We start from the raw sequence: 26,266 nt of genomic DNA on the forward strand, positions 1-26,266 counted from the left end.
GGTACAGACTGCTACCAAGTGGGTTTACTGCCAACACCTGTAGTCTTAAATCTTTTGCAGTGGTCCCTAAGGGAACTGCACAGGTTTCTGCCTAACACAGTGTAGTCCCCGAGCACCCACGAAGGAGTGTCCACACACTGTATCGGTTAAAACACAGTCTTTATATAATTAATATTCAAGGTCATATACACGAAAACTCACTTTGTACTCCGAAAATCAACAATGGTAAATTTGTACAATTCTAAAGTGGTACCACTAGCGATATTAGATCTCATTAAAGTGCATACGGTCAGAATGAGACACAGATCAAAATAAAGAGGAAACCAGCAGTAGAGAGAGAAACGAAAGTAAGATGGTTGAGCAATTGGGAGAATACTGGCCCCGACTACCTAGACACAGTTCTGTGTGGAGATCCCCCCCACCTGGGCAACCTGTAGAAGAAAGATACAAGCCCAGTCCATATATTGTTCACACTAGACTTTCCCAATAGTTTGGTAACCCCAAAGTACCTTGCCGTTGTAGCGTTCCTCGTCGGGGAAATCGACAACCCTTCTTGAGTACCCTCCCTTTAAGGCAGGAGTCACGGGTCGTCGAACGTCTGACAGAACAGGTCGAGCTACGACGGTGAAGTGGCCGCGTCGTTCCTAGCGGTGCTCGTTGACGGGGAAGCGTAAACGTCCTGCAAGGAAGAGGCGTGCGGGGCACCTCAGTGTCAATAGTTCTGGACCGCAAAGAGTTGAAGAACTGTGGCCCAGCAAGGGCATCGAGTCATTGGCGTCTCTGTGGTCTTTGGGTGGCGGGAAACCCACCGGTGGATGCTCCTCGGCTCGTCGACGGTCAGGCCTTCTCCAGCAGGATACAGCGGCAATGATGCGGACGAGAGCGTCCTTGGATCAATTAAGTTCTTAGGCAACGGGAGCATGGCGGCTCCGGTCGGTGACGGCGGTTGGCGACGGTGGTGGACAAAAGTCCGGGCGCTTCTCCTTGGAGTTCCGCAGCAATCCGCGTATCGGGTCGGCAGCCTGTTGAAGGTTTGTCTACCAGGGAGCTTAGGCAAAGATCAACTGTGCGAGATGGTCACTCGTAGCTCGGGAAGAGGGCGCCTCACCAGGTCCTCTCTGGGTCAGTTCTTGATGCACAGCAGCTTTCAGATTGCGAAGGAGAGCAACAGCAATTCTTCTCGTCCATCAGGGCTCAAGGTTAAGCTTCAGTTACTCGTCGTAGTGGACTTCTTCTTCCAAACACGACTCCTAGCAGTGAGAGGTCCCCAGATATACTGTTGATCTCCCATTCATTCCGCTGGGTCACACTCAAGCATCCAATCACGACTAAGGGCATTCATGCAGGCAGGCAGCCAATCAGGCACACAGTGCATTCAGGCCATTCACATTTCTCCAGACACTCACAACAAGTTATGTGTATTGGGACAAGTACCAAGCCATTCAACACTCCAAGCTGCATTTGTATCGGTTTCGGGCAAGGTTGTCTCAACCGTTGTGTCAAACACCAGATACTAGACAGCCACAACATAGAATGCATATTCGTCACACTCCATTCACCCAGGTCCCATCCACAAGCGTACCCACAACATACAGTCGTTGAGAAGGCTCCAACCAGTCTGGTCGGCACTTCCCCACACTACCATATACGGAACTTCCACCCAACAGCCAGTCAGGGGTGAAGGGACAGAGGCGGGGCTTCCCGGGACTTCGGGAAGATCAAGATAACAGGTGATGGACGGCAAGAGGCCATGGGGGCCATTTTGTCTCCATCAGGAATCTACCGATTCCAATGACAGGGCCTGGGCATCCCAAAATGGAGGACGCTCAGGGCACCAGTCATGTCAGCACGGAGCTTCCACCAGCCATTACCCTGCTCTATGGGTCACACATAGGTGCCCAAAAACATATACAAGGGGCACAGGGTTGGCACCCTACCCATGGGTGCCATAAGGATATCCCACGGGTCTGTTCACCAAACCAAAAGAGAGAGAGCTGCACCGCCAGGAGTCCCACATGAACTCCTGCGCGGAAAACACGACAGAACACATGATAAAAAGCAGTGTCGGACAAGGATACGGAGGCCCTGTCCCTCTGATGCATTTCCAGCATCACAGCCATGCACTACCTCAACAAAAAGGAGGGCGGCAGGGTCTCTCCCACTGTGCAGAGAGGCGATGCAGCTCTGGTTCTAGGCCATCCAGCAGGAAATTTCAATCTCGGCAGTTCATCTGGCCGGAGACGAAAACGTGGCAGCGGACGCTCTGAGCAGGCAGAGCACGGTCTCTCATGAGTGGAAGCTGGTTTAGGAAGTTCTCTTTGAGATCTTCGTCCTTTGGGGGACCCCACAAGTGGATCTCTTCGCCACCAGTGTAAACCGCAAGTGCAAAAGATTCTGCTCAAGGGAATTTCCTCCAAGAGGAGCCTTAGGGAACGCGTTCGTAGTGGAGTGGACCTTCCCACTGCTGTACGCGTTTCCTCCAGTCCCCGTCATTCCGCAAGTGCTGCGGAGGTTACGTAGGTTCAGTTCCCGTATGATCCTCATTGCTCCGGCATGGGCCAGGAGAGCGTGGTACCCGGACCTTCTCGACATGTCCATCTGCTCTCCACACCGTCTTCCCTACCGAGACGATCTGCTCTCACGGGAGGGGGGTCGGGTTCTACATCCAGAGGTCAAGTCTCTCGAACTTCATGCTTGGTTTCTGAAAGGTTGAGGTACAAGGATTGGGACCTCCCTGAAGATGTTGTGGAGGTGTTGCTCTCGGCCAGAAGGCCAGCAACAAAATCCCTGTACCGTTGTAGAAAGTTCTGCGACTGGTGCACGGTACAGTATGTGGATCCTTTTCAGTGTTCAATTCCTGTGGTTCTGTCTTTTTTGCTTTCTTTAGCCCACAAGGGCCTGTAGGTGGGTACCATTAAAGGTTACCTGGCGGTGCTGTCCATATTTAAGCGCTCGTTTTAGGAGTGTTCTTATTTTAAGATTCCTTTGATTTCTCAATTTCTAAAAGGGCTGACAAATGTGTTCCCACCGTCTCCTTTCCAGGTGCCGGGATGGGATTTGAACCTGGTTCTGAAATCCCTAATGGGTGCTCCGTTTGAGCCCTTACATTCTTGTTCTTTGAGACTTTTGACCTTTAAAACTGTTTTTTTGGTTGCGGTTACTTCCGCTCGCAGAATGAGTGATTTGCAGGCACTTTACACCAAGCCACCTTTCACTGTTTCATAAGGACAGGGCTGTCCTTAGGGTTTGTCCTTCTTTTCTTCCGAAGGTTGTGTCGGATTTTCATTTGAGCCAGCAGGTAATTCTGCTGGCGTTCTATCCTCCTCTGCATCCTGGTAAGGAAGAGGGGAGGCTCCATAGGTTGGATCCTAGGAGAGCTTTGAGCTTCTATCTTTCACGGATGTCCCGGGTCAGAGTGGACGATCAGCTATTTGTGGGATACGCAGGAAGGCGTTTAGGTCGAGCTGTTTCTAAGCAGACCTTGTCAAGATGGATCATCTTGACAATCTCTGAATGCTACCGTCTGGCGGGTAAGGACCCTCCGGTAGGCTTACGGGCCCATTCTACTAGGGGTGTGGCTGCCTCTACTGCTCTGCAGAGGGGAGTTGCCATTCGTAATATTTGTGAAGCAGCCACATGGGCCTCTGTCCATACTTTTGTAAAACACTACTCCCTGGATTCTATCCATAGGCAAGATTTGGCCTTTGGTAAGGCGGTCCTCTATTCTGCAATTTGATCGGGCATTCTAAAATTCTAAATTCTTTCCCTCCTCCATACGTTGGTACTGCTTGGGGAGTCTGTCATAGATGTGGAATATGTCGGAGGACACAATCCCTTCTAAGAACAAGTTACTTTCTTACCTGGTAACGTTCTTTCGATGGGATGTTCCTCTGACGTATTCCACATCGCACCCTCCCAGCCTGCCCCTCTACAGAATTTCTTATGCGATTGTAGCTTAAGTTTCTGCAAGGCTTTCTGTAGTCATACTGGCAGAAGATTGGTGTCGCACGTTCTGGGGAAAAACTACAACTGAGGCTACGGGCGTCATGCGTCCTACATATAACATCCGGTGACGTCGGCTCGACGGAGGCCCTCGAGGGACAGCGTAACGACGTTATCGACGTAGGACACCGACGCTGAAAATTTTTCCGAAGCAGCAGAGCTGTGGTGATTACTGTCATAGATGTGGAATACGTCGGAGGAACATCCCATCGAAAGAACGTTACCAGGTAAGAATGTAACTTGTTCTTTTCTCTCCTTCTGGTCGCTGAACTGCTGTAGGCCTCTCAGACTGGCCATAGGGAATGTCTCTCACTGACACTATCGATGTCTGACACAGCAGGTATCCCCTATGTACCACCTCCAGGGTCTGCAGCACAGAGCCAATTGCTTTCCCCGAGCCCCAATGGTTATTCAATCCTCCCTCTTCCCCTCCCAATAGGTTACTTTGTCCTGATGCATACAAGCTGGGTTTAGATACATTCATTATTGTAAGCTATTAAGAATATATATTCAAAAATGGAGTTGCGTTTCCTTTTTAACATACACTGCATGGAAAAATGTGAAAGCAATATTTAAATTTTCATAAGATAGTGTCTTTTTGTGGAACCTAAATTATTTCTTCTGCTCTATTAAGGCTGTTACCGGCTAGAGATATGCAAATTGATGTGTGAAAGGCTGAAGCTAAGTACGTGGAAGGTACAGGTTGGAGTTTTGCAGTCCATGAATGCCTATTTTAAAGGGTAAGTTCATTTCTCTTTGTGGATATGTTTGTTTCATAAATTCACAATTATTGATGAAAATATATTAAAGGTAGAACTGTTTTATTATTTTATGCTCAAACCAACCATTAAAGTATTAGGGCACAGTCAGTTGCTGGTGATCGACATATATCTTCCTGGCTGACCATGAGAACAACGTTTCTTCAGAAGTTAAGAGAAGGTGATGAGGACAGGTGTGATGCTGGTAATGCATTGGGGGGACAGGGCCTCCTTGTCCTTATCACACTACATCCTTGGACTGTTTTCAGCTTGTTTTCTGTACATGAATCCAGTTATGACCCCTAGAAGTGCAGCTCTTCATTTTTGTTCTTGGTGAACAAAAACCTGTGGGATACCCTTATGGCTTGCATGTGTAGGGGTACACTCTTGTACACCTAGAGTCTGTTTTGGGGCAAGTGTGTTGCCCATAAAGCAGGGCATGGGCTGGTGGCAGCTACATGCTGACTTAACAGTGGCTCTGGGTGTGTCCTCCTTGTGATGAATCTGGTGGTGTCATTACTCTTTTCCCAGTGACCTCTCCCCATGTGGCCAGGGGGACGGCAGGCGCTACCTGATCCTGTCCATGGGGGAAGCTATATGAGGGGGGATCACATGGGGGGATGCAGCCCTGGGGAGGTTCTCATGACCTCATTGGACGAGACATGGTATCCTCCTTTCCCTTTTGAGGATACCCCTGCCATACTCCATGCCTTAATGGCATACTGTCATACCTCCTGTCACCCACCTGGAAAAGGTACTGGAAACACTTTCACAGACTTTGCATGCAAGTCCTTAAAATCTGACTTGCCCTTCAAGACTCTTGAAAATACCTTTCCAGACTCTGACTTACAAGTCCTAAAAATCAGACTTGCCTTGAAAGTTCACTGAAAGAAACTATTCAGACTTTGCATACAAGACATCAGAAACAAACTACTATTGCCTTAAAAACGAAAGTACTGTGACTAAAAGTATGAGCGGAGTAATGAAGATTACGGGAGGTCAGAAGTACATGCCGCGCTCTAGTTGTTAGAGGAACACATCTGATGCCGGAAGATTCAAACTCGCAGACCAGCTGACAGGGAGATGCTGGCTGAAGAACGCAGCTTCTCTCCGTGCTGACCGAGCGACCGTGGGGCTGGAGCGGTGTCCGTGGAGCAAACCAGCTCGCTGACAAGGAAGAAGGGAGCAGACTCCAAGATGGAGTACGCTGCGATAGTGCCAGAGGCAAGCGGATGGCTTCTGGGCATTCGCAGGCACTTGAAGGCAGCCTCCACGTCACTGAAGCCCAGAAGGATGCGAAGTGGATGCACAGGAGACAGAGAAGCAAAGAAGCAGAGGCGAAGAGAGGGAGCAAAACCTGCTCTGGTTGCCGCGAGAAAATCAACATATGCCAGCAAGAGCAGCCCACCCGAGGGAAGAGGGGACAATGAGGCGTATTAGCAGCCCTGCCAAAACCGACCAAATGTGACCAGTATACAAGTGCTCCTGACATGCAACTAATTCAAACCTGTCATTTCTGGTCAGAAATCCTTACATGTCCACAGTACTACTTATGATGTAGCACTACCACACTAAATGGTTTATTCACACAGAAAGTATTTATTGAGCAAACAAGTTTCATTTTATTCCCTAGTACATGAGAACCTGTATTTCAAAGCACAAATACTGAAGGGACGTCCCCTAATGTACAGGTGCTAGGGACAACAAAATGAGACCAATATACAAAAAGTGCTCCTGACATGCAACTTATTCGAACCTGTCATTTCCGGTCAGAAATCCTGACAAACCGAACAAATGTGAATCAAGTATATGAGAGAAAGTCCCAACCAGAGCTTCAGGATGTTTGGGAGTGATGTCCCAGGCCTTGGGCGGCTGTCTCCCATGTGGGTAGACCATTCCCAAGCACAGCGGGAGTCCCAGGGAGCACTGGCAGGGTCCCCATCCATTCACAGAAGAAAATTCTGTAACACAGCCCAGCCAGAGCTCCAGGATGGTCGGGGTGATGTCACCGGCCTTGGGTGCCTGTCTCCCATTTGGATGAACAGCACCCAAGCTAAATGGCTGTCCGGGGGAGCCACAGCAGGGTCACCATCCCTTCCTGGAGGGAAATTCTGTAACACATCCCAGCCAGAGCTCCAGGCTGGGCTTGGAGATGGTCGTCCCACATGGGAGACGGGTGTACAAGGCCTGGGACATCACCCGACCATCCTGGAGCTCTCGCTAGGTTGTGTTACAGAATTTCCCTCCGGGAAGGGATGGGATCCCTTCTGGGCCTCCCTGGAACCACTGCTAGGCTTGGGGACGCTCAACCCACATGGGAGATAGCCGACCAAGGCCAGGGACATGAGCCCCAACCACCCTGGAGCTCTGGCAGTGTTGCGCTACAGAATGTACCCTACCTGGGCTCCCTGGAACCAGCGCTGGGCTTGGGGACGATCAATCCACATGGGAGACGGGTGCCCATGGCCGGGACATTACACCAGACCGTCCTGGAGTTCTGGCTGCGCTGCGTTAGAGCTTTTCACTGCGGCTAGGGATGGGGACCCTGCCGGGGCTCCCTAAGACTGTCGTTGAACTTGTGGACGGTGAACATTTCTTTTTTTCCGCCCAAGTAGGTGCACCCACACATGTGAGGTGCTGTTTTCGTTGGGACACCTGCGGGAATGCTGGAAGGTAGGACATGTTGGCAGCGTGTTGCGGTTGTTTCCTGGTGGCAAATGTCTGAAAATGGTGTTTATTTACTTAAATTTTACTGACTTTTCCGGGGCTTGTGGGTAATACATTCTAGAGTGATTGGCGCAAGTCAGACATCTGTGGAATCCCACAGGTGTCTTATTTTCAGAAATGCATGGGGTTCCCTGTTTTCCTTGGTGGCTGCCACACCCCAAGCCCAATTCTGTGGGTTGTCCACAAAGCCAAATCCAGTCTTCCCCAGTGCATTTGATGTACCAGTGGTTTGGCCATCTCCTTTTGCTCCCAGGTAGGTGCACCCACAAATGTAAGGTACCGTTTTCGTTGGGACACCTGTGAGAAGGTAGGCCATTTGTTATCTCTTGGTTTTGATCAAATTTTCATACATTTGCTACTGCACTTAGTTACACAACCCTTTCATTTTCAAAATGTAACCTACATTTAGTTGCTGCTTTAGGCACTGTACACTTTTGTAACCTGCACAAGTCACCTATCCTTCAAAAGGTCTGCCTGTACTCTATCAAAAAATGTATGCTTGCCATGCCTCACCACATTTGTTTTCCTTACGCATAAATATCCTGTGTACCATGGCTCAGTTTTTGGCTTGTGGTATTGCTTGTTTTGTTTAACATTACAATGTGTGATTTCCCAACTAGACGAGTCGTGGTAATGTAGCGGTGCATTGCTTTTCTCAATATTCACAGAAGCGTTACCTTAGAGGTCCAACCATGTCCCGCACATACCTTTTCTGCCATTTTTCCAATTTCTCCCCAAACTATGGGAATTTTACCTACATAGTTGTTGCCTGACCTGCACAAATGACCCCTTCCTAAACTTGGAAATGTGTCTACTTTTCAGAAAAGTATGCCTTTCTGTCTTGCCATTCAGCTTTCCTACCCTCCTCTTCCATTCCGTCCACGCATGTCCGATTGGAAAAAAAAAAAGGGAAAAAGTGCCTACCTCTCACAAAAGTGTTGGTAACCTTATAAAAATATGTATTTTTTTTCGTTTACACTCAACATGTTCTTGGAAGTCTGGTAAATGGGTAATTCAGATCAGCAAACCTTTTGTTCCTAGCTCTTAAAAAGAAATAACCACATGCTTCTTTGTACATAGTTTATTGGCATTTTCTCGAAAAAACACTAAATGTGCTCTTTTTTCTTATTTTTTCTTACCCCCATACAGCAAACTGATTCTTTGGTGGCGTTATGACCACCTACATGTGGGAATAAAAGGGCCAAATTTGGCCCAGATATCACATGTAACAATCATGTTACTAGGGATTGAATGGCGACATACCAAAATGACCAAAAAAATGGCTTGGCATGGGAGGGAAAAACACCGGCAGTTAAGGGGTTAAAGGTGAAAGATTGCATATGAGAATAATTTGTAAGGGTTTACAGAGCCCGCAGGAGAGTATACCAGGCATATTAAAAGTGCAAGAATATATATGAGAAGATTGTAAGGGAGTGCAGAACCCACATGAGGAAAGCCCTGGCAGGAAAGTATACCAGGCAGATAAGATGCACTTTGAAATCATGTTGTTATAAGAAAAAGCCCTGGCAGGAGAGTATACCAGGCAGATGCAAGTGGGAAGCATATTTATGTGAGAAAACTTTGGCAGGAAAGCATACCAGGCATCAAGTTGGATAGTGTGTAATATACAGTATCCAAGGAAGCCCTGATAAGGATACACCAGGACTAGCAAAAGGGCGTAAAAATATATTAAAGAAGAGAGAAAACCTGGCAGGGGAATACACCAGGTGTCCTAACAAAATACAGAATAACAGCCAAGTTGTTTTATATCCCAGATGTGTTGTTGATCAAGAAAAGCATAAGGAACTCATAATCTTGAATATGAAACAGAATGAAGAGAAATCCAGGGTAAGGGAACCACCCTCTGGAACAAGGTACTCTATCCTTCTGTAACTTTTTGTGTTGCAGTTACGCATTTGCTTTTTGAACATTTTCACATCACTCAAGGCCAAAGACATTACCCTTTTCTCCTTAGAATTTATTTTGTCGGAATGTGAGGGCCAGAATAGTACTTCAGACATGAGACCGTTTTGCTTTGGATTTCTGACATTGGCAGGCTCTTAGTTTTGTTTTTAGGTATGGAAACACCTCTTAGAGCAGGGACACAGAGGCATTTTTCCAACCCTCTTATATTTTAATAAAAGTCTTTGACCAAAACCATGACTCCCTTCTGTCCGAGTCTCATTCCTGGCTCCTCACATCCCTTTTTGGGACACCCATGCCCTGCCATAGAAATCAATGGATTACTGGACAAGGGCAAGAAGGCCACTGTGTCCTCTTGGTTTCCCCCTCGCCCCCCCTTGTTTTTCAAAGTCCAGAGAAACCCTGTCTCTGTTCCCTTCCCCTGACTGGATGTTGGGTGTAAGGACCATATATGGAACTGTGGCTGGCCCTTATAGACTAGTATGAGGCTTCCCAGGAATTGCTGTTGTGGGTACACGCCAGCGGTGGTACCTGCCTGAATGGAAGGAGGAATGACCTCACATCCTGTGTTGTGGGTGTCTTGTTTTGGTTGTGTGTCACTGTTAGGCAGAAACCTGTGCAGTTCCCTTAGGGACCACTGCAAAAAGTTTAGGACTACAGGTGTTAGCAGTAAACCCAATTGGTAGCAGTCCGCACCACCCAGATTTACCTGGTAGCTGTGGCTGAGCAGTCAGACTTCTCTCAAGAAGAGTTAGGCAGTATATAGAGTATACACGATAGGGCTAAAAATACAGCAGTACAAGCAAACACTGACCAGAGCTATGGTATAAAAGTATATAATTATTTATTTAAAAACACACTTGTAAAAATACACTGGCACTAATATGTCAAGCAAGTTCAAACACAGTCACTAGAAATAAATACACCTCCCTAATTAATTATTGGACAAGTCTATGTTAAACACCACTTATTTAGCAAAACAGAGGCGAGCGCGTAACCATAGATGGCACTCCAATAATTTGTTAAAAGAAGGGAGAGAAAAGGCAGAATAGGAAAATCACATAGTACCAACACTTTTAAAGGACCACAGCAAGTCAAGAAAGGCAGGGTCTACTGTAGAGCAAAAAGTTCATAGGCCAGGCCCACTCTTGGAGAGAGCAAGGCGGAATGTGCCCAAGATCACACAGTGGAAATGCACTAAAAGTCTTTGCAGGAAAGTCAGAAAGAGGTTGGATCAAGTTAGAAAGGTAATGTTAACAGGTCCGAGGTAACCCCAGGATAGAGAGTCAAGGATTTACGGGACACCTTGGACGGTCTGTTGCAAGGGAGACCAGGCGGGACACAGTACCTGAAATGGTGAGAAAGCTCCAGCGGGGGCAGTTGTTCCTGGCAGCGGGTGCAAGTCGGTGCTTCGTCCAGGGGAAGAGAAGATCTCGACGTGGAGGAAAGCTGGAGGTCGTTGCACTGCCAGGGAAGAAACCAGCCGCGGAGTTTCCCGGTTAAAAGGTACTACCCTTTTATTCGCGGTAGTGGTGAAGTGTGGCTATCCGGCCACCGGGGTGCTTGGCACAGGCGATTCGACCACGAGACGATCCAGGAAGGCGAAAAAGGCAAACTGGTTGGTCCCACCAGCTCAAAGGGAAGAAGACTCTCCTGGAAGAAGAACTTCTCTGTCGTCGGGAAAATGGTGAGTTTCGTACAGCAGGGCTCCACCGGTGGTGTCGTAGATGGCTTAGCTTCCCCCTCTTCGGATTCTTTAGGTCCTGTGGCGACTTCTCAAGTTCCAGTCCCCAAACCCTGCTTTTATGCAGCAAAACCCCCATTCATCAGGCTAGCTGTCAATCAAACATGTTAAGTGGTGAGCTGGGAGGCTCACCACTGGGCCAATCACACAAGAGTGCGACTTTAGTTGCCAAGGCAACTCAGTCCAGGGTGCATATTCCCCCCCCTCCCACACATCCTGTAGACCCAGACAGAGTGGCGCCACTTTTGGAGGCTTCTGTGCAGAAGCCCGCCAAAAGTGGAACAAAGGACTCGACTTGGGTTGGAGTTACAGAGGTGAACACAAACGCCATTTTAAAACCGAGTCCTGGCAAAAAGACCCAACCAGGGAATAAATATTAAATAAATAACCCGGCGGTATCTTTAACATTGCACCAAAAAAGTGGCGCGTTTAAAATGAATGGGAAAATCCCATAGGAAATATTCCGGTGGAATATTTCGCGTGGTAACCACTGCCACCAGCCAGAAACTCGACAAGGGGGGACTGGACCGTGCCCCCTTGGAAAACAGACCCAGGGGCAATCGAATTACCCCTACCAGTACTTCCACAATATGATGGTTTGTACTGGTTCTGTTCACAATTTGAGACTAGTAAAGCCAATGGTGACTTTACAAGCCCTGGGAGACAGTAGTCAGTCCCAGGGTATGGAGTCTATGTTTGGGGGTCACTATGACACCCCTGTGTTACTGCACTGAGGGTGCTGTGTAACACATGTACCAAAAACACATGAAGCCCTATGGAGTAAAAGACCCCATAGCCCATAAAACACATTACATAGTCAAAGGACATTCTCAAATCATGCCTACGAGTGGGAGAAAGAGTCTCACTCTTAGCAGGAGAAACAAATTAAACCCCAAAAATCCAGCAAAGCTGCTGGGTGACTCACTAGGTTTGGGAAATTAGCCTTTACAGAGAATTCTCCCCAACAGTCACAATGCCTGTGGTCCTGCCTGAAACAGAGTGAATGTGTTAAATGCTCTGAAAGGGTGGGAGTTGCCCCCAATCCACATCCTGTGTTGTGTGTGTCTTGTTTTGGGTGAATGATCTGAATACCTGTGAGCATGATTATTGGTAGCTCCAAGAATGCACTTTGTGTGATTGGCTGGCTGAGCCTGGCTCAGCCTGAGTGAATGGGGAACATTTGTGTATAACTAGGAACCCCTCACTTGCCTCCTTGTCAGAAGCAGAACATCGAAACCGAAGCGGAAGCTGAAGTCTCAAGAAGCTTGCATCCTGAATCCAGCAGGAGGAAGAAGTCTGCGGCTGCAACTCTTCATCAAAAGCTGCTTTGCTGACTCAAGGACTGAACCAGAGAGGACCTGGATAGGTGAGCTCTTCCTGTATCTACGAGAGGAAATGGTGCAACTGCTGCTCTTCTTCCAAAGTGTCCTGGAAGCCAGTCCTGTGTGCCTGCGGTCCAGAAGAGAAGTGCCTGGACATTGTGAGCCCAAGAAGTCATCTGTGTCGTCCAGGGCCCGGAGGATCGTTCGTGACCACTGGAAGCCAAGTTGTTGTGTGTTGCCCAGAAAAGGGGGTACCCTGGCATAGTGCTGCTCGAAGCCCAGGGCTGCCAAAGTTCCAAATGAAGCAAGAAAGCTTCAAGTGGCACTGCAGCCATGACATCTGTCCACTTTACTGCATCGGAGAAGATCCAGGGTGTCTGCCTGCAAAGGAATGCCAACCAGTGGGTTTCCTGCCACCAAGCACTGAAGAAAGCGTCCTGAAGGTTCAGAGTTGGTGAGGGTCCACAGTGCAATCCAGTGGTTGAGTCTGAGTCGCCATAAGCCACCCTGTCATCCATGCTGGAGCACCAAAAAAACAAAAGGCATCCAACTGCAAAATACTGGACTCGACACCTACTACTGGGACTGCACCCATCGCTACTGAAAGTCATCGACAACCACCAAGGGACTCTTCTTGGTCGAAGTCCACAGCAAGTTTAATCGTCATGGGACATCCACAGCTGGCATAGCAACCCGACCACCGCGACAGACCTGCATTGCTGCCTTTCCGACACTGCTTTGTTCCCTTCTCCTGCTCGACACTGACATCCTAGCGACTCTTCCTTTCAAGGGGTCTGGGGAAAGTTCCATCGTCGTGGTGCATCGTTGAGTAAAGCAGAGATTCTAATGGATTGTGTCCTCCCAAGTATTCCTCATCTTTGATATATCTGATATCCTGCTAGCAGTTTTGGAAACTTTTAACAGCAGAGGGAGCCGTGCATTATCGACCAAATGTCCCTCTGTGGCTTCCATCCTGCTCACAACCATGACGTCAACTGTGGTATAAATTGGATGCACCGTGCCGGTTGCCACAGTTCTGTTTTTACGCATGCACGGCACGCTTTGAACGGTTCAGAATCACCTCTGTGATTTTCCAACTGCGTTTTTGGCCTAATCTTTGATAAATGTCTACTCTGAAGACCGGGTTTAAAAGGTGTACAGATTGCGGGTCGAAGATGTCTATCACCGATCCACATTGTATATGCCTTTTGGTGTTTTGAAACCGGCCACAAGGTTGATGATTGCAGCTCATGTCAGTCAATGATCGTTAAGGCCTTGTACGAGAGGAAGGGGAAGCTCGCTCTGGGTAGGTCTTCATCAAAATCTCCTACTACACTGTCCAAGAAAAGGTCATCTGATGAAAGAGGCCGAGGGATATTTCACCTCAGTGGGAGAAGAACTGCTCAAAGCATTCAAAGTGCTCCTGGTCGAGAAGTGGTTCTCGACACTTGTCACTGTCGGCCTCCCATAAGAAGTCAAACAAAAGGCATCATCGATCTCACTCATCTTCTTTCGGACTGGTACGTTTCCCTGGTAACTCCGCATCAAAGCCGAATGGGAGGATATTTGCCTCCAAATGATAAGTGTTTAGGCAGCTTCTCCCTCCCCTCCAAAAGAACCGAAGAAGACTTTGGACCCCCTTGTGCTGTTCGCGTGCCTTTGAGCCTGGGCAGGAAATCAGCAAAGCTTCCTCGAGAAGTGTCCCGAGTCTCAAAGGTTCAAGACATGTCGCAGCCTAAGCCTTTAACCTCCACTCCCGCGATGGAGATTGCATCGGGTCCCTCGATGCCGAGTTCATCGAAGTCGAAACCATCGACATCTTCGATGGATCTGTCAAAGAGTTATAAAGCTTTAGCCAAGAAGAACCTTTTTAAGTCCATAAGCACCATTTTTGAGGGGGTGGAAGAGAATGATGATATTCCTCCATCTGGTCTGGAATTTGGAACACCTAATGTGCCTGAGGAGTTTATCTGAGGAGTCCAGGTTATAAAACCTTGTAGACTCATTGAAGGATGCTAGTGGGCTAGATACCTCACCTGAAGTTGATTTTGCCACCCCAGATCAATCTGCACATGCAGATGCTTTGTATAGGACTTTCATGGGTAAAGTAACAGAATACCTGGGTTGGGGAAGACCTGTTGCTGCATTTGATGAGGATGACCTCACTAACATCCTCGGTAGACGTCCTCCAAAGGATAATGTCCTATCATTCGATACAGCCCTGAAGTGCAGAGTCCTGGATAACTGTAAAAAAACCTAACACTACTCCGGCTGTCAATAAGGACTCCGCAAAAAAATACAGGTCTTCTGCTGTGGATGCAGAATGGTTGTCAAAGCATCCTACTCTGGAATGTCTGGTGGTTCAAGCAGGCATATCCACCTCACGAGCAACTGCCTACTCTACGAGCCCTCTGGATAGGGCTATCAAGTGGTTTGACGCCCTAGGAAAAAGGGTGTTCTTGGCAAGTAGCATGGCTTTGAAGTCCATCAATGCTACTTGTGCCTCAGCTAAGTACACGTTTACTTTGTGTTAGGTGGCTGCAATGGCTGCAGAACACATTGCCGAAGGCGAGGAAAGGAAAGTTTTCCTTAATATCATCAAGGATGGCAAAGATGCTATGTGTCAGTTTTTACAGTCTGGCTTGCACTCGGCTGATCGTGCAAGTCTGGCGATGGCAGCAGGTACCGTTGCACGTAGGTTTGCTTGGCTATGCAGATCTGGATTTGCTTCAGACGTCCAGGCAAGACTTCTTGATATGCCCTTTGATGGCTCCCAACTGTTTTGCTCCAAGGCTGATGAGAGCTTAGAGAAGCTACAGTCCTCCAAGGCGGCGGCAAAAATGCTGAGTACAGCGTGTCTTTAACCGCAGCAGGCACACACAGAATTGCAGGGGTTGGATATTTCTCTTCTGTTGGAAGGACAGGAGGCCAGAGTAGGTTTCTTCTTGGCGAACGAGGACGTGGAGCAGCAACCTATTTGCTATCCTCATCAGCCACAACTCCGAAACCTCTGAGGCCTTGGTCCACAGGACAGTAGTGGGGGCAGATTGACACAGCACATGGAAGAACAGTGATGCATTACCTCTGATGCTTGGACACTGCAAACAGCCCATGGTTAGTGCCTCTGATTCATGATAAAATGCCTCCGAATTATCCACTGAGCAGTCAATCCCTTTGGGATCCATATCTGCTCCTCTTGTTAGAGAAAAGGTGCTATAGAAAGAGTACCTGTAGCGGAAAGGAACCAGGAATGCTGGTACTCATACTTTATAATACCCAAAAAGGATGGGGGGGCTGCGACCCATTCTGGACTTGAGATGCTTGAACAAGTTCGTCAGGAAGGACAAGTTCAAGGTGGTAACTCTTTCACAGATCCTCCAGGCCCTTCAGCTCCAGGATTGGATGGTGTCACTTGATCTTCAGGATGCTTACTTTCATGTGCCATACATCGCAAGCACAGAAAGTACCTGAGGTTCGCCATTGACAGAACTCACTTTCAATTTCAAATTCTGCCTTTTGGGCTGGCTCACCTCCTCCCAAAGGGTCTTCACCAAATTGATGACAGTAGTAGCAGTAAGTCTAAGGAGGGGAGTGATTCACATCTACACGTACGTAGACGATTGGCTGATCAGGGCTCGATATCAAGCGCAATATCTCTCTCATTACATGGCCCATAGGTGCAAATGCCTGTGTATTATGATTTAGGTTGTTTTAATTCCATTTAGCTACAGAGACGGTGAGGCGAGGCAACGGGACGGAGAGAGATATCGCGCTTTTTTGCAAAAAGTAGATATGACCATGAGCTAGATAAATAAACAAATTTTAAATGTAAACATAAAGGCACAACAGAATAACTAATTAGAAGTGTCTGCTTTGGGTTGTCTTTTACCTTAGACTGTGGGTGAAATAATGAGCACAGCGCTTTAACGAATTGTGGCGAAGACAGCCATATATAGATGCACAAAGGACTGCTCACCAAAAATTGCACTACGAAGACAGCAAAAGAAACATCTGTCTCGGGGCATAAGCCTAAGGTACTTTTCTTTCTGCAAAGCAATTGTTGCTTTCAAATAAGACAACCAACTAACTTGTTTTTAATGAGATGAATACGGATATGGGTATATTATCCATAGGTATAGTGAACGATTACATCTTCCGAATTGAGCATCCACTAAGCAGCTACATGGTGCCAAGAATTTTTCTCAATGTCTCCAAGCAATCGGAGTGATATACAGGTCAGTTAGTGTGGTGGTACATGAAATAGATGCCGCAGTCACTACTCTAGGAAAATAACCATCTTAAACATTTTTAATGTTAAAAATATTTTTTAATCTTCTTTATAGATTGCAATATAAGAAACATCGGATTGGGGAAGTATAAACTACATGGTTAAATCAGCTCTATTGTCCTGAAGACGGCCTTTAATAACAAGGCCAACAGCACTGTGAGAGTGAACTGTATCAGTTCATATGGCCGAAGCATATGTCGACTAGATTTAAGGAAATTGATACCAACTTTTTTCCTTTCTCTCAATCTACACCAAGAACTAAAGGGTGTTTGTTAGAATTTATACCATCAATTACACCCTCATGCAATGTCGTACAGTAATGTAGAGAGACTGTATATAAAAAATTAAAGAAGAAACAGCCTACTCTTTTGACAATGGTTGCATTAAATTATGCAGGAATGATTATGGCCACTGATGCTAGATCTTTATTCCTTGAAATTGTAAATTAGCAGTATTTGCCAACAGTAGTTTAAACTGTTTTTTTACCTGTTTTGAACTTTTGTTTGTTTGATTTTTTTCATATTATTTTGTATGTCTACTGATGGTATGGTATATTGTTGCACATACGAATGTAAGTGTTTTGCACAGTTTTGATCATTTTTATATGAATGTGTATAGAACCAAACTGGAGGTATTTTTTTAGCTTTGTAAGAAATGTATTAAAATAAATGAAAATGCTAAACTGACACATTAGAGTGGTGGACTTAACAATCTTATAGTCAATTAGATAGTCATTGATCTGACCTGTAGATACTCGGACAAAAAGGAAGGGGTAGTCGACCTGTTTTTTTCTTTTTCGATATATAATTCTCCCATTCGACAGTGTTGACCCCCCAATATCAGAAAATAGGGAATACCCAATTTCAAGCACCCAGTATTTGGGAGCCATGAGGGATATTCCCAGGGGTGTCTAGGTCCGTGGCCCGATGATCTAACTTGGTGGGCCGACAGAGACAACATGACGGCAGGGGAACACTTCTGGCCTCCATTGGCCAGAGCCCGGGTGGTTACAGATGTGTCTCTGAAGGTATGGGGCGCTCACTGCAGGGATCTGCAGGTCAGCGCCCTTTGATCTTCAAGAGCAAGCCAGTGGCATATCAACAAGATGGAGTTGCGGGCGATCAGGATGGCCCTGGTGGTCTTTGCCCCCTCTCTCAAAGGGAAGCCCTTCCTGGTACTGACGGACAATACGGTGGTCAATGCACTACCTGAACAAACAGGGAGGTGTGCGGTCTCTGCCCCTTTGCAGGTAGGAGATGCAGCTATGGTTCTGGTTGCTGAAGAACCAGATCTCAGTTTCGGCAGTCAATCTGGCGGGAGCAGAGAATGGGCTGGCGGATGCTCTGAGCAGGCAGCACATACTCTCACACGAGTGGGAAGTATGCCAGGAAGTTCCCGAAGAGATTTTCCCTTAATGGTGTACCCTGGCAGTGGATCTGTTTGCCACAAGGTCCAACTCGAAGTGCAGGCAGTTCTGCTCGAGGGAATTCCCAGCGAATGGCACACTGGGGGATGCATTCCTAGTGGAGTGTGGCTTTGACCTCCACTATGCCATCCCTCTGATTCCTGTCATCCTGTGGGTTCTCAGGAGGTTGAGGAGGTTTCAAGCAACCATGTTCTTGATCACCCCAGATTGAGCAAGGATAACATGGTACTCAGAGTTCCTAGAGATGACCATCTACCCACCTCTATGGTAGTCTTGATGTCTGGACCTCCTATCTCAGTAAGAAGGTTGGGTGCTCCACCCGAACCCAGAGTCCCTCAGTCTGCATGCGTGGGTCTTGAGAGGTTGAGATATGGTGACTGGGACCTTTCAGAAGATGTGCCTGAGGTGCTACTGGCGGCACGCAGACCATCTACCAGATCTCTGTACATGCACAGATGAAGAAGATTTGAGGCATGGTGCAGGGAACGCAAGATAGATCCTATCTCCTGCACCACCACTTCAGTGATGAGGTCCTTTTCTCACTGGCCTTGTTAGGCCTTAAGGTTGCAACAGTGAAATGTTAATTGGTGGCTTTATCTGTTTTTAAGATGTCCCCAGATCAAGGGTCTTTCTTTACGATCCTGGTGGTGGGCCAATTCCTGAAGGGCCTTAAAAACAAGTTCCTACCCACTTCGTTTGTAGATCCGGACTGGGACCTTAACCTCGTTCTCAGATTATTGATGGTGGTTCCTTTTGAGCCCATGTACTCATGCTCAATCAGGTTGCTCATGCTGAAAACTGCCTTTCTGGTGGCAATCACGTCTGCCAGACATGTCAGTGAGCAACAGGCGCTGTCTTTCAAGCCACTTTTTCTCCAGTTCTTCAAAGAGATGGTGTCTCTCAAGGTACAGCCGGAATCCCTTCAAAGGGTGGTTTCTGAATTTCAAGTATCACAAGCATTTGGTTTGACAGTGTTCTATCCTCCCCCACACCCTTGTAAAGATGAGTAGAGGCTGCACAGGCTGTACCCAAAACGGACCCTTTGTTTTTATGTGGCAAGGACTACTGAATTCAGACCGAGTGATCAGGGCCATCTTAACAGTTTCGGGGGCCCGGGGCACAGACAGCCTTGGGGCCCCCCTCCGAAATCCATGTCATACTCCCATCCCCCTCCAAACCCATGCCCCCTCCCAATGTGAAAAATGAAGGGATTGCATAGCTCAAGTCCAATTCAACAGGTACTGCTCTAAGGTTTGAGGTCTTGGGTTTTTTGTTACAAATACATGTTTATGAAGGAACACGAGCCATGCAGTAAATGCACAAATGGCCTAAACCTCGCAACACATCCACCAGATTGAAAAAGGTACCAACCTGTTATCCCGACATAGAAACTCCTTTCGACTTTCTCTTCATCAGTAAGCGCGAATACAACCCCCTGAAAAATACCGTAATCTGAAGTGGCCTTACCAAAATGGTTGAGCAGCGCACAGCCTCCAGTCTTAAAAGTGCATTTGTCCGCCCCTTATTAAACACCAACACAGTGTAGACGCTGGTTTGCCAGTGCCACACAAGCTTGTGCCCACAACCTAATCACGCATTCATATTCTGAAACACCACTTTGTATTGGGACTCCGATCCGGGAATAACAACACTTTAGCTCTATTCAACCAAAATCTCTGTTTTGAAGGCTGCTTCCCTTAGGCTGCCAATGCCCTTCATGTCGCACAGAATTCTCCCACCATTTTTGTTCCAGCCTCCACAGAAGTCCTACGATACCTGCCTGTGATTCTAAAGACCTGTTTAATATGAACGGGATCAATGTCCTGATGCCGCCAGCTGCCCTCATCATGCAGAATGCTGTACATGCAGAACTGTGCTCCATCTTGAGCTTCCCTTTCTGAAAATGAGCAGAAGAGACAGGCATGCATCTGTCGCAGTCTTGCCCCGCAATGTAAGATATCTGAGGTTCAACGCCCTATTAAAAGTATGTATCCTATGTCATATCCGAGTGAAGACACTAATCCAATCCGCGTGCCACTAGCATCCAGGCAAGCCAAGGGGAAACTCTTTACCATTGTCATTACACAATATTACCTTCATTGACAACTTATTTTTATTGGTCATTAATCCCCTAAGTAAGTATTCCATGGCTGCTCCTCACTGTGCATCATGATCAATTGTAATTGTACTGGAGACCACTTTAAACAAAAAATAAATGCACATAAACATGTTATGTAATGTCACGGATTTATGTCACAGCATGATGCCATCATTTTGTGAATCATCTGAATTCCATCTGGTTTTTGCAAATATAATAGGACTGCACTATTCAATTCAAGACTGCGTTCCGAAGAAACCAGAACACTTGTAGAGGTTATTGCTGCACCTGAAATCTTGAATGCTCGCTGTCCTCTGTACTCATTTACTCAATATACATCAAAACCCAAACGTACGAAAAACCGGAATGGGTGGTGGTGATATGAGGTATTGTTTAATACCACATTGTAACACAGTCACAACTTCACTGTCATGCACACCAGCTTACCACGTCAAGCCTGATAGTCGGCACACCAGCACCGAACACCCCACCATTCCATAACTCCTGACGTAACTCCATGCTATACGCCACACCCAGAAACGTGCTCCAGCTTGAGCTTCCATTTCTGAAAACGAGCAGAAGAGACAGGCATGCATCTGTCGCAGTATTCCCCCGCAGTGTACCATATCTCAGGTTCAACGACCTATTAAAAGTATGTATCTTAGTTCACATCCGAGTGAAGACACTAATCCGCGTGCCACAAGCATCCAAGCACGCCAAGGGGAAAAACTTTACCATTGTCATTGCACAATATACCTTAATTGACAACGCAAGTATATGGGTCATTAAACCCCTCAGTAATTATTCCATGGATCCTCGCCATGCATCAATTGCAATTGTACTGGAAACCACTCCAAACAAAAAATAAATGTACATAAACATGTAATGTTATGAATTTATGTCACAGCATAATGTATGTTACCTCGAAAAAGGTAATCTCCCTCAATTTCTGTTTAAGGGGGGGGTCAGTGTCTCGGAACGGGAGAGCAAAACTAGATACACTACAAAAAATTGAGTCTACTGACTACCCCGCTCATTGTCAAAGCAGGCTAGGCTTGGTGATATATGATATCTTCTTAGTTGTTAGTTAACACCTTCCAACTTAGTGAAACAAACGAAATAATCAAAAATTCATCTTGGGACTGCCATATATGTCCGCTACCCATGCTGTTGAATGAGACAGAACCACATCGCTTATATATACCGAAAAAGACACTAAAAATCATCATTCATGAATGAGTCCATAGAAATGTATTTTTAAGACAAATTTAGAAAAATTAAAAAAGAGAGAAAGCAGTACATACAAATGTGTATCAGACAAATCAACACTGCATGATCTACTTAATCCTTTCCTAAAAACAGTATAATATGTAAGGGGTTAATTAGATTAATGAAGAACTGACTTAATTCACTTAAGCAGTGTTAAGATACAAGACTTCAATAATTAGTGAGTCTGTTGTCAGGTGTCGACATGTTTCGGCCCTTCTGGAGATTAAGGCACTATCTCTAGTGTCTCTACACCCAATGGTTTTTCACGGCCTTCTTCAGGACAGACAATTTCTTTTAGATCAGATGGGAAACCTCTTTCATATAACCCAACAGGTTTAGCACAATATCCTGGATGGACATGAGCTCAAAAAACGGCTCAATCGTAGCCGTAACAGGTCATATTTTCTTATTTCTTATCGCCGGGTATTCACAGGTCAACCCTGATTTGTTCGCAGGACCCGACCCGTATTAGGAACTTGAGTCTGCTTGATGATAGAGAAAATTATTCCCCAGCGGTGTTTTATAAAAACACGAGAAAGCGCTTGTTCGCCCTTCAGAACACCAAAATGTGCATGTCTTGGGATCAACCTCTAAAGCGATTGCCTTATGTTCGCAATCTCTTCAGGAACACCACGGAAAAACAGCACCCGATCGGTCACATAATGTATGCCATCACTTTGGCAATCATCTGAATTCCATCTGGTTTTGGCAGATATAATAGGACTGCACTATTCAATTCAAGACTGAGTTATGAAGAAACCAGAACACTTGTAGATGTTATTGCAGCACCTGAAACCTTGAATGCTTGTTGTTCGCTGTGCTCATTTACTCAATATACATTCAAAACCCAAACGTCCGAAAAACCGGAGTGGGTGGTGGCACTGGCATGAGAACATTTTTAATATAACATTGTATTCACTATCATACACCAGCCAGCTTACCACGTCAAGCCTGATAGTCTGCGCACACACCAGCACCTAACACCCCACCACCATTCCATAACTCCTGATGTAACTCCATCTTTCCCACAACACTCCCATTCCACTGACTCTCACAAGGCTTGCAGAACGGAAAACGCCATAACTGCTATCTGCTCGGCCTCTCCATTCGTCTATTAATACCAACGGCAATCGGCACATCATGCACGCAAGTCGCAAGCACGTCCTCCAGACTTTTCAAACTAGGCGTTTCTCTGTCAATTGTATTATCAGTTTAAATGTGGAAAAGAAGACACCTGCACTCACCTTGCGGGACCGTGTAGGTAAGCCCGGGGTAGCCCAGGTTAGGCAGGCTGGCTGGGCCCGGTACAATAATGGTGGTAACCTTGGCTCGGAAGGGCCGCTTGAACTAGAGCAGCAGGCAAGGCAGCACATGGGAACTTGTGCCGAGGAGAGCTTCTTCACACTGAAAGGCACCTCAAAGAAGACACGCCCACAAGAGAAACCAACTTATATACTATTGGCTCATGGAAGCAGCTGCATGCATGACAACAGCGATTTTTTTGATTCCTCATTGGATAATGTGGGGACAGAGGGCAGAGCCAGGAGGACAACACGAGGCTCAATAATCACAGTTGTTTTTTCCATGTCATGTCATCAACTAATGTATCACTTCCAGTTACAGCCAGACACACTGGCACGTAGGGGGAGTGATCATGTGGGCCACGTGGCTGTAAAAGGCCTATAAAAGAAGATGTTCAGCTCAACTCAAGTGCTGTGTTACTGTATGCTGGTTGGGGTGGGGGGCACTGGCAGAGCAAGAGCAAGCAGCAGAATCTTTGAGACTTGCTAAGAAGTTAATCAATGCAGCTCTGCTCAGCTCAATCAATTCCATTGTTTTCACTTGACCTTTAAGTCACTCGGGCACGTGTAGTCCCGGAGCCCAGCCGGCCTCAGCCTGCAGCTGCGCTACATCATGTGCCTGCTTGGCTGCAGCCAGCACTGAGGCACGTGTCGTGTCACACATGCATGTGCCCAGCCCAGCAACCAACATGCAACTTGTGGGGGCCCCCTCCCAGGATCCCAGGCAGGCCCCCCATCCCCCTGGAAGGGGGCCCGGGCTATGTGCCCCATTTGCTTTCCCATAAAGATGTCTCAGAGTGATCAACTCTTTGTAGGCTTCTTTCTGTCCAGGAATGGATTGGCCGTTTCTAAACGGACAATCTCCAGGTGGATCACACTGTGCATCACAGAATGTTACCATAGAGTGGGAAAGGACTTACCACCAGGAATAAGGGCACATTCCACCAGCGGCATGGCGGCATCTTCCGCTTTGCTGACGTGGGTCCCAGTGAGAGACATCTGCTGGGTGGCGACGTTGTAGAAATTGCACATGTTCACCAAGCACTATTGCCTGGATGTGGCACGTGGTGCACACCCCTGTTTTGGCAGAGCGGTCCTACAGAACTTCCTTGTTTAGGACTTTCATCCCGACTCTGCACTGCATACTGCTTTGGGAGTAGATCTGATGAGGAATCTGCGGGAGAAAGCAATACATTGAAGTAGAAATTACTTACCGGTAATGTTATTTCTCTGAATTCTTTCTCCCACAGATTACTCATCACCCTCCCATCCGGCCCGCTATGAAAGTGCTCTGCAAGTTCTTTTGACTAGCCTCTTCTTCCGAGACGAGGTGGTGAATGGTTGCTTTTCAAATTATCCTTGAGGTCTTTTCTTACCGACGCTGTCTTTCACAGCTTTGTTACGTCCGGAGTCAACGAGCACCACGTCAAGTCAAGAGGCATCAACGGTAGTGTCGAGCCACACTACGCCCGCTGTTGAAAGGTTTTCTGAGCAGCTGATCCTGAAGGGGATATCTATCTGATGAGGAATCTGCGGGAGAAGAATCCATTCTGTCTACTGACTTGAACTACGGTTCCCGAGGGCGTTCAACCTACCAGCGCTTTGAGATCATACCAATGATACATAAGGCGCTATATAAATGCCAAGTGACATAGCAGAACATTACCGTTAAGTAAGTTCTCCTTCTGCCGAAGGTGGTCTCAGATTTCCATCTGTCTCAGAAGATCCATTTTCCATGTTTTTTTTCTCTGCCTCCCCCTTCCAAGGCAGAGGAATGACCCAATACGGGCCCTTAGGTTGTATGTCTCTCATACTATCGAGGCTAAGAAAGATGACCAGATTTTCATTGCTTACACTGGTGCAAGCAGGGCTGTGAACAAAACAGACCCTATCCAGGTTGATCATTCTCTGCATCTCAGAATGCTACTATCTGGATGGGAAGGATGTGCCTGAGGGTCTCATAGCTCTTTTTACCAGAGGAGTGGCTGCCACCTCTGCCCTGCCCCAGGGAGTCACTAACCTGGATATTTGACAGGCGGCCACGTGGGAACCTCTACGTACATTTGCTAAGCATTTCTGCTTGGATTCCCTTGCGGGCCAGGATGCTCAGTTTGCTAGGGCGGTCCGCTAGCGTTTTCTGGTTTAGGTGGTGTTCTTGGTTCCTCCCTCCTCCATATTTACATACTACTTTGGTAGTCTATCGTAGATGAGGAAAACCTGGGAGGAAAGAATTCATTAGAGGAACAGATGACCTACCCCTCTGTAATGCTCTTTCTGATGGATGTTCCTCCCACGGATTCCTCATCGCCCTCCCAGCTTGCCCCTCTTTGTGGTAAGCCAGTACATCATCGGTTTAGCACCACTATATATACAATGGACGTCACAGTAGGGATAGTATTACTGGCACACCCTGTCAACGTCCCTTTTCGAGTTTCGAAAACAACAACTGTAATACTCTGCAGCTTCCACTAGATGTCAGCCTATGCATAGCATGTGAATCTAAGCAGATACAAGCATCAGAAATATGATTACGGTGAGTAATGTATACCATATATAGACAGACCCTAACGTCATATCCAGCGCGGGCATCATAGAGGCATCGGATGGAGAGGCTGAACATTTTCCAGAGAACAGCTGCACTGGGCTAGGGATATCATAGATGAGGAATCCGTGGGAGGAACATCCATCAGAAAGAACATTTACAGAGGGGTAAGTAATTTGTTAATCTTGATGCATTGCTGCTAAGAGGCTGAGGCACAGGGAGTGGGATATGTCTGATAATCTCCTGGATTACTCGCCTTTCTTCTGCTAATTCCCCCTATGCGTGCACCTGTCTTAAAGTTTTGGCTTTGTGCTGGGAGAGCCTTCCATCTGTCCAATCTCCCCTGTGCTGCATTTTCTGCTCTCTTCGGTCCAGCAGCGGTATCAGATTTGCACTGTAAAAGGGGTCTAGGCACCTTTTCAGTGTTTTTAGGATTCCTGAGCAGGGCTAATCTTTCACTATACCTGCTGTTCTATAGCTTTAGAAGGGACTGTCTAACCAATTGCCTCATGCTAGTTTATTGTTCCTTGCTCTTACATTTCTTATGGCCGCTTCAATTGAGCCTTTACATTCATGTTTCCTGAGATTGCTCACTATGAAGGTGACTTTCCTGGTTGCTATTGCCTCCGCCTGGTGGGGGAATGATCTGGCTCTATCTGTTAATCCTCTCCCTAATTTATTTTCTCAGAGGGGAAGGTTACTCTGAGGGTGAGGCAACTTTCCTCTCAATATCGTGTAAGACTTTCGCCTCTCTCTTATAAAATGGAGGCACAATTTCACTGCCTCGATCCCAAACGTGCTCTCGCTTATTATACCTCTTGCATGAGGGACATCCAGGGAGGATGAGCAGCTCTTTAAGTAATGCT

General features: G+C 46.9%; 1 protein-coding gene across 2 annotated transcripts in view; it reads left to right on the plus strand.

Moving 5' to 3' along the window:
• ECPAS (Ecm29 proteasome adaptor and scaffold) overlaps nt 1–26,266 on the plus strand; it is a 3,148,361-nt gene that overhangs the window by 3,073,679 nt on the left and 48,416 nt on the right. For both annotated transcript variants that reach the window (XM_069630810.1, XM_069630809.1), the window contains exon 46: nt 4,637–4,742. In XM_069630810.1, coding sequence (XP_069486911.1) covers nt 4,637–4,742 — 106 coding nt within the window. The remainder of the gene's footprint in view (nt 1–4,636; nt 4,743–26,266) is intronic.

This window comes from Ambystoma mexicanum, chromosome 6q (genome assembly GCF_040938575.1).
Source record: "Ambystoma mexicanum isolate Mex_15411 chromosome 6q, UKY_AmexF1_1, whole genome shotgun sequence".
Lineage (NCBI taxonomy): Eukaryota > Metazoa > Chordata > Amphibia > Caudata > Ambystomatidae > Ambystoma > Ambystoma mexicanum.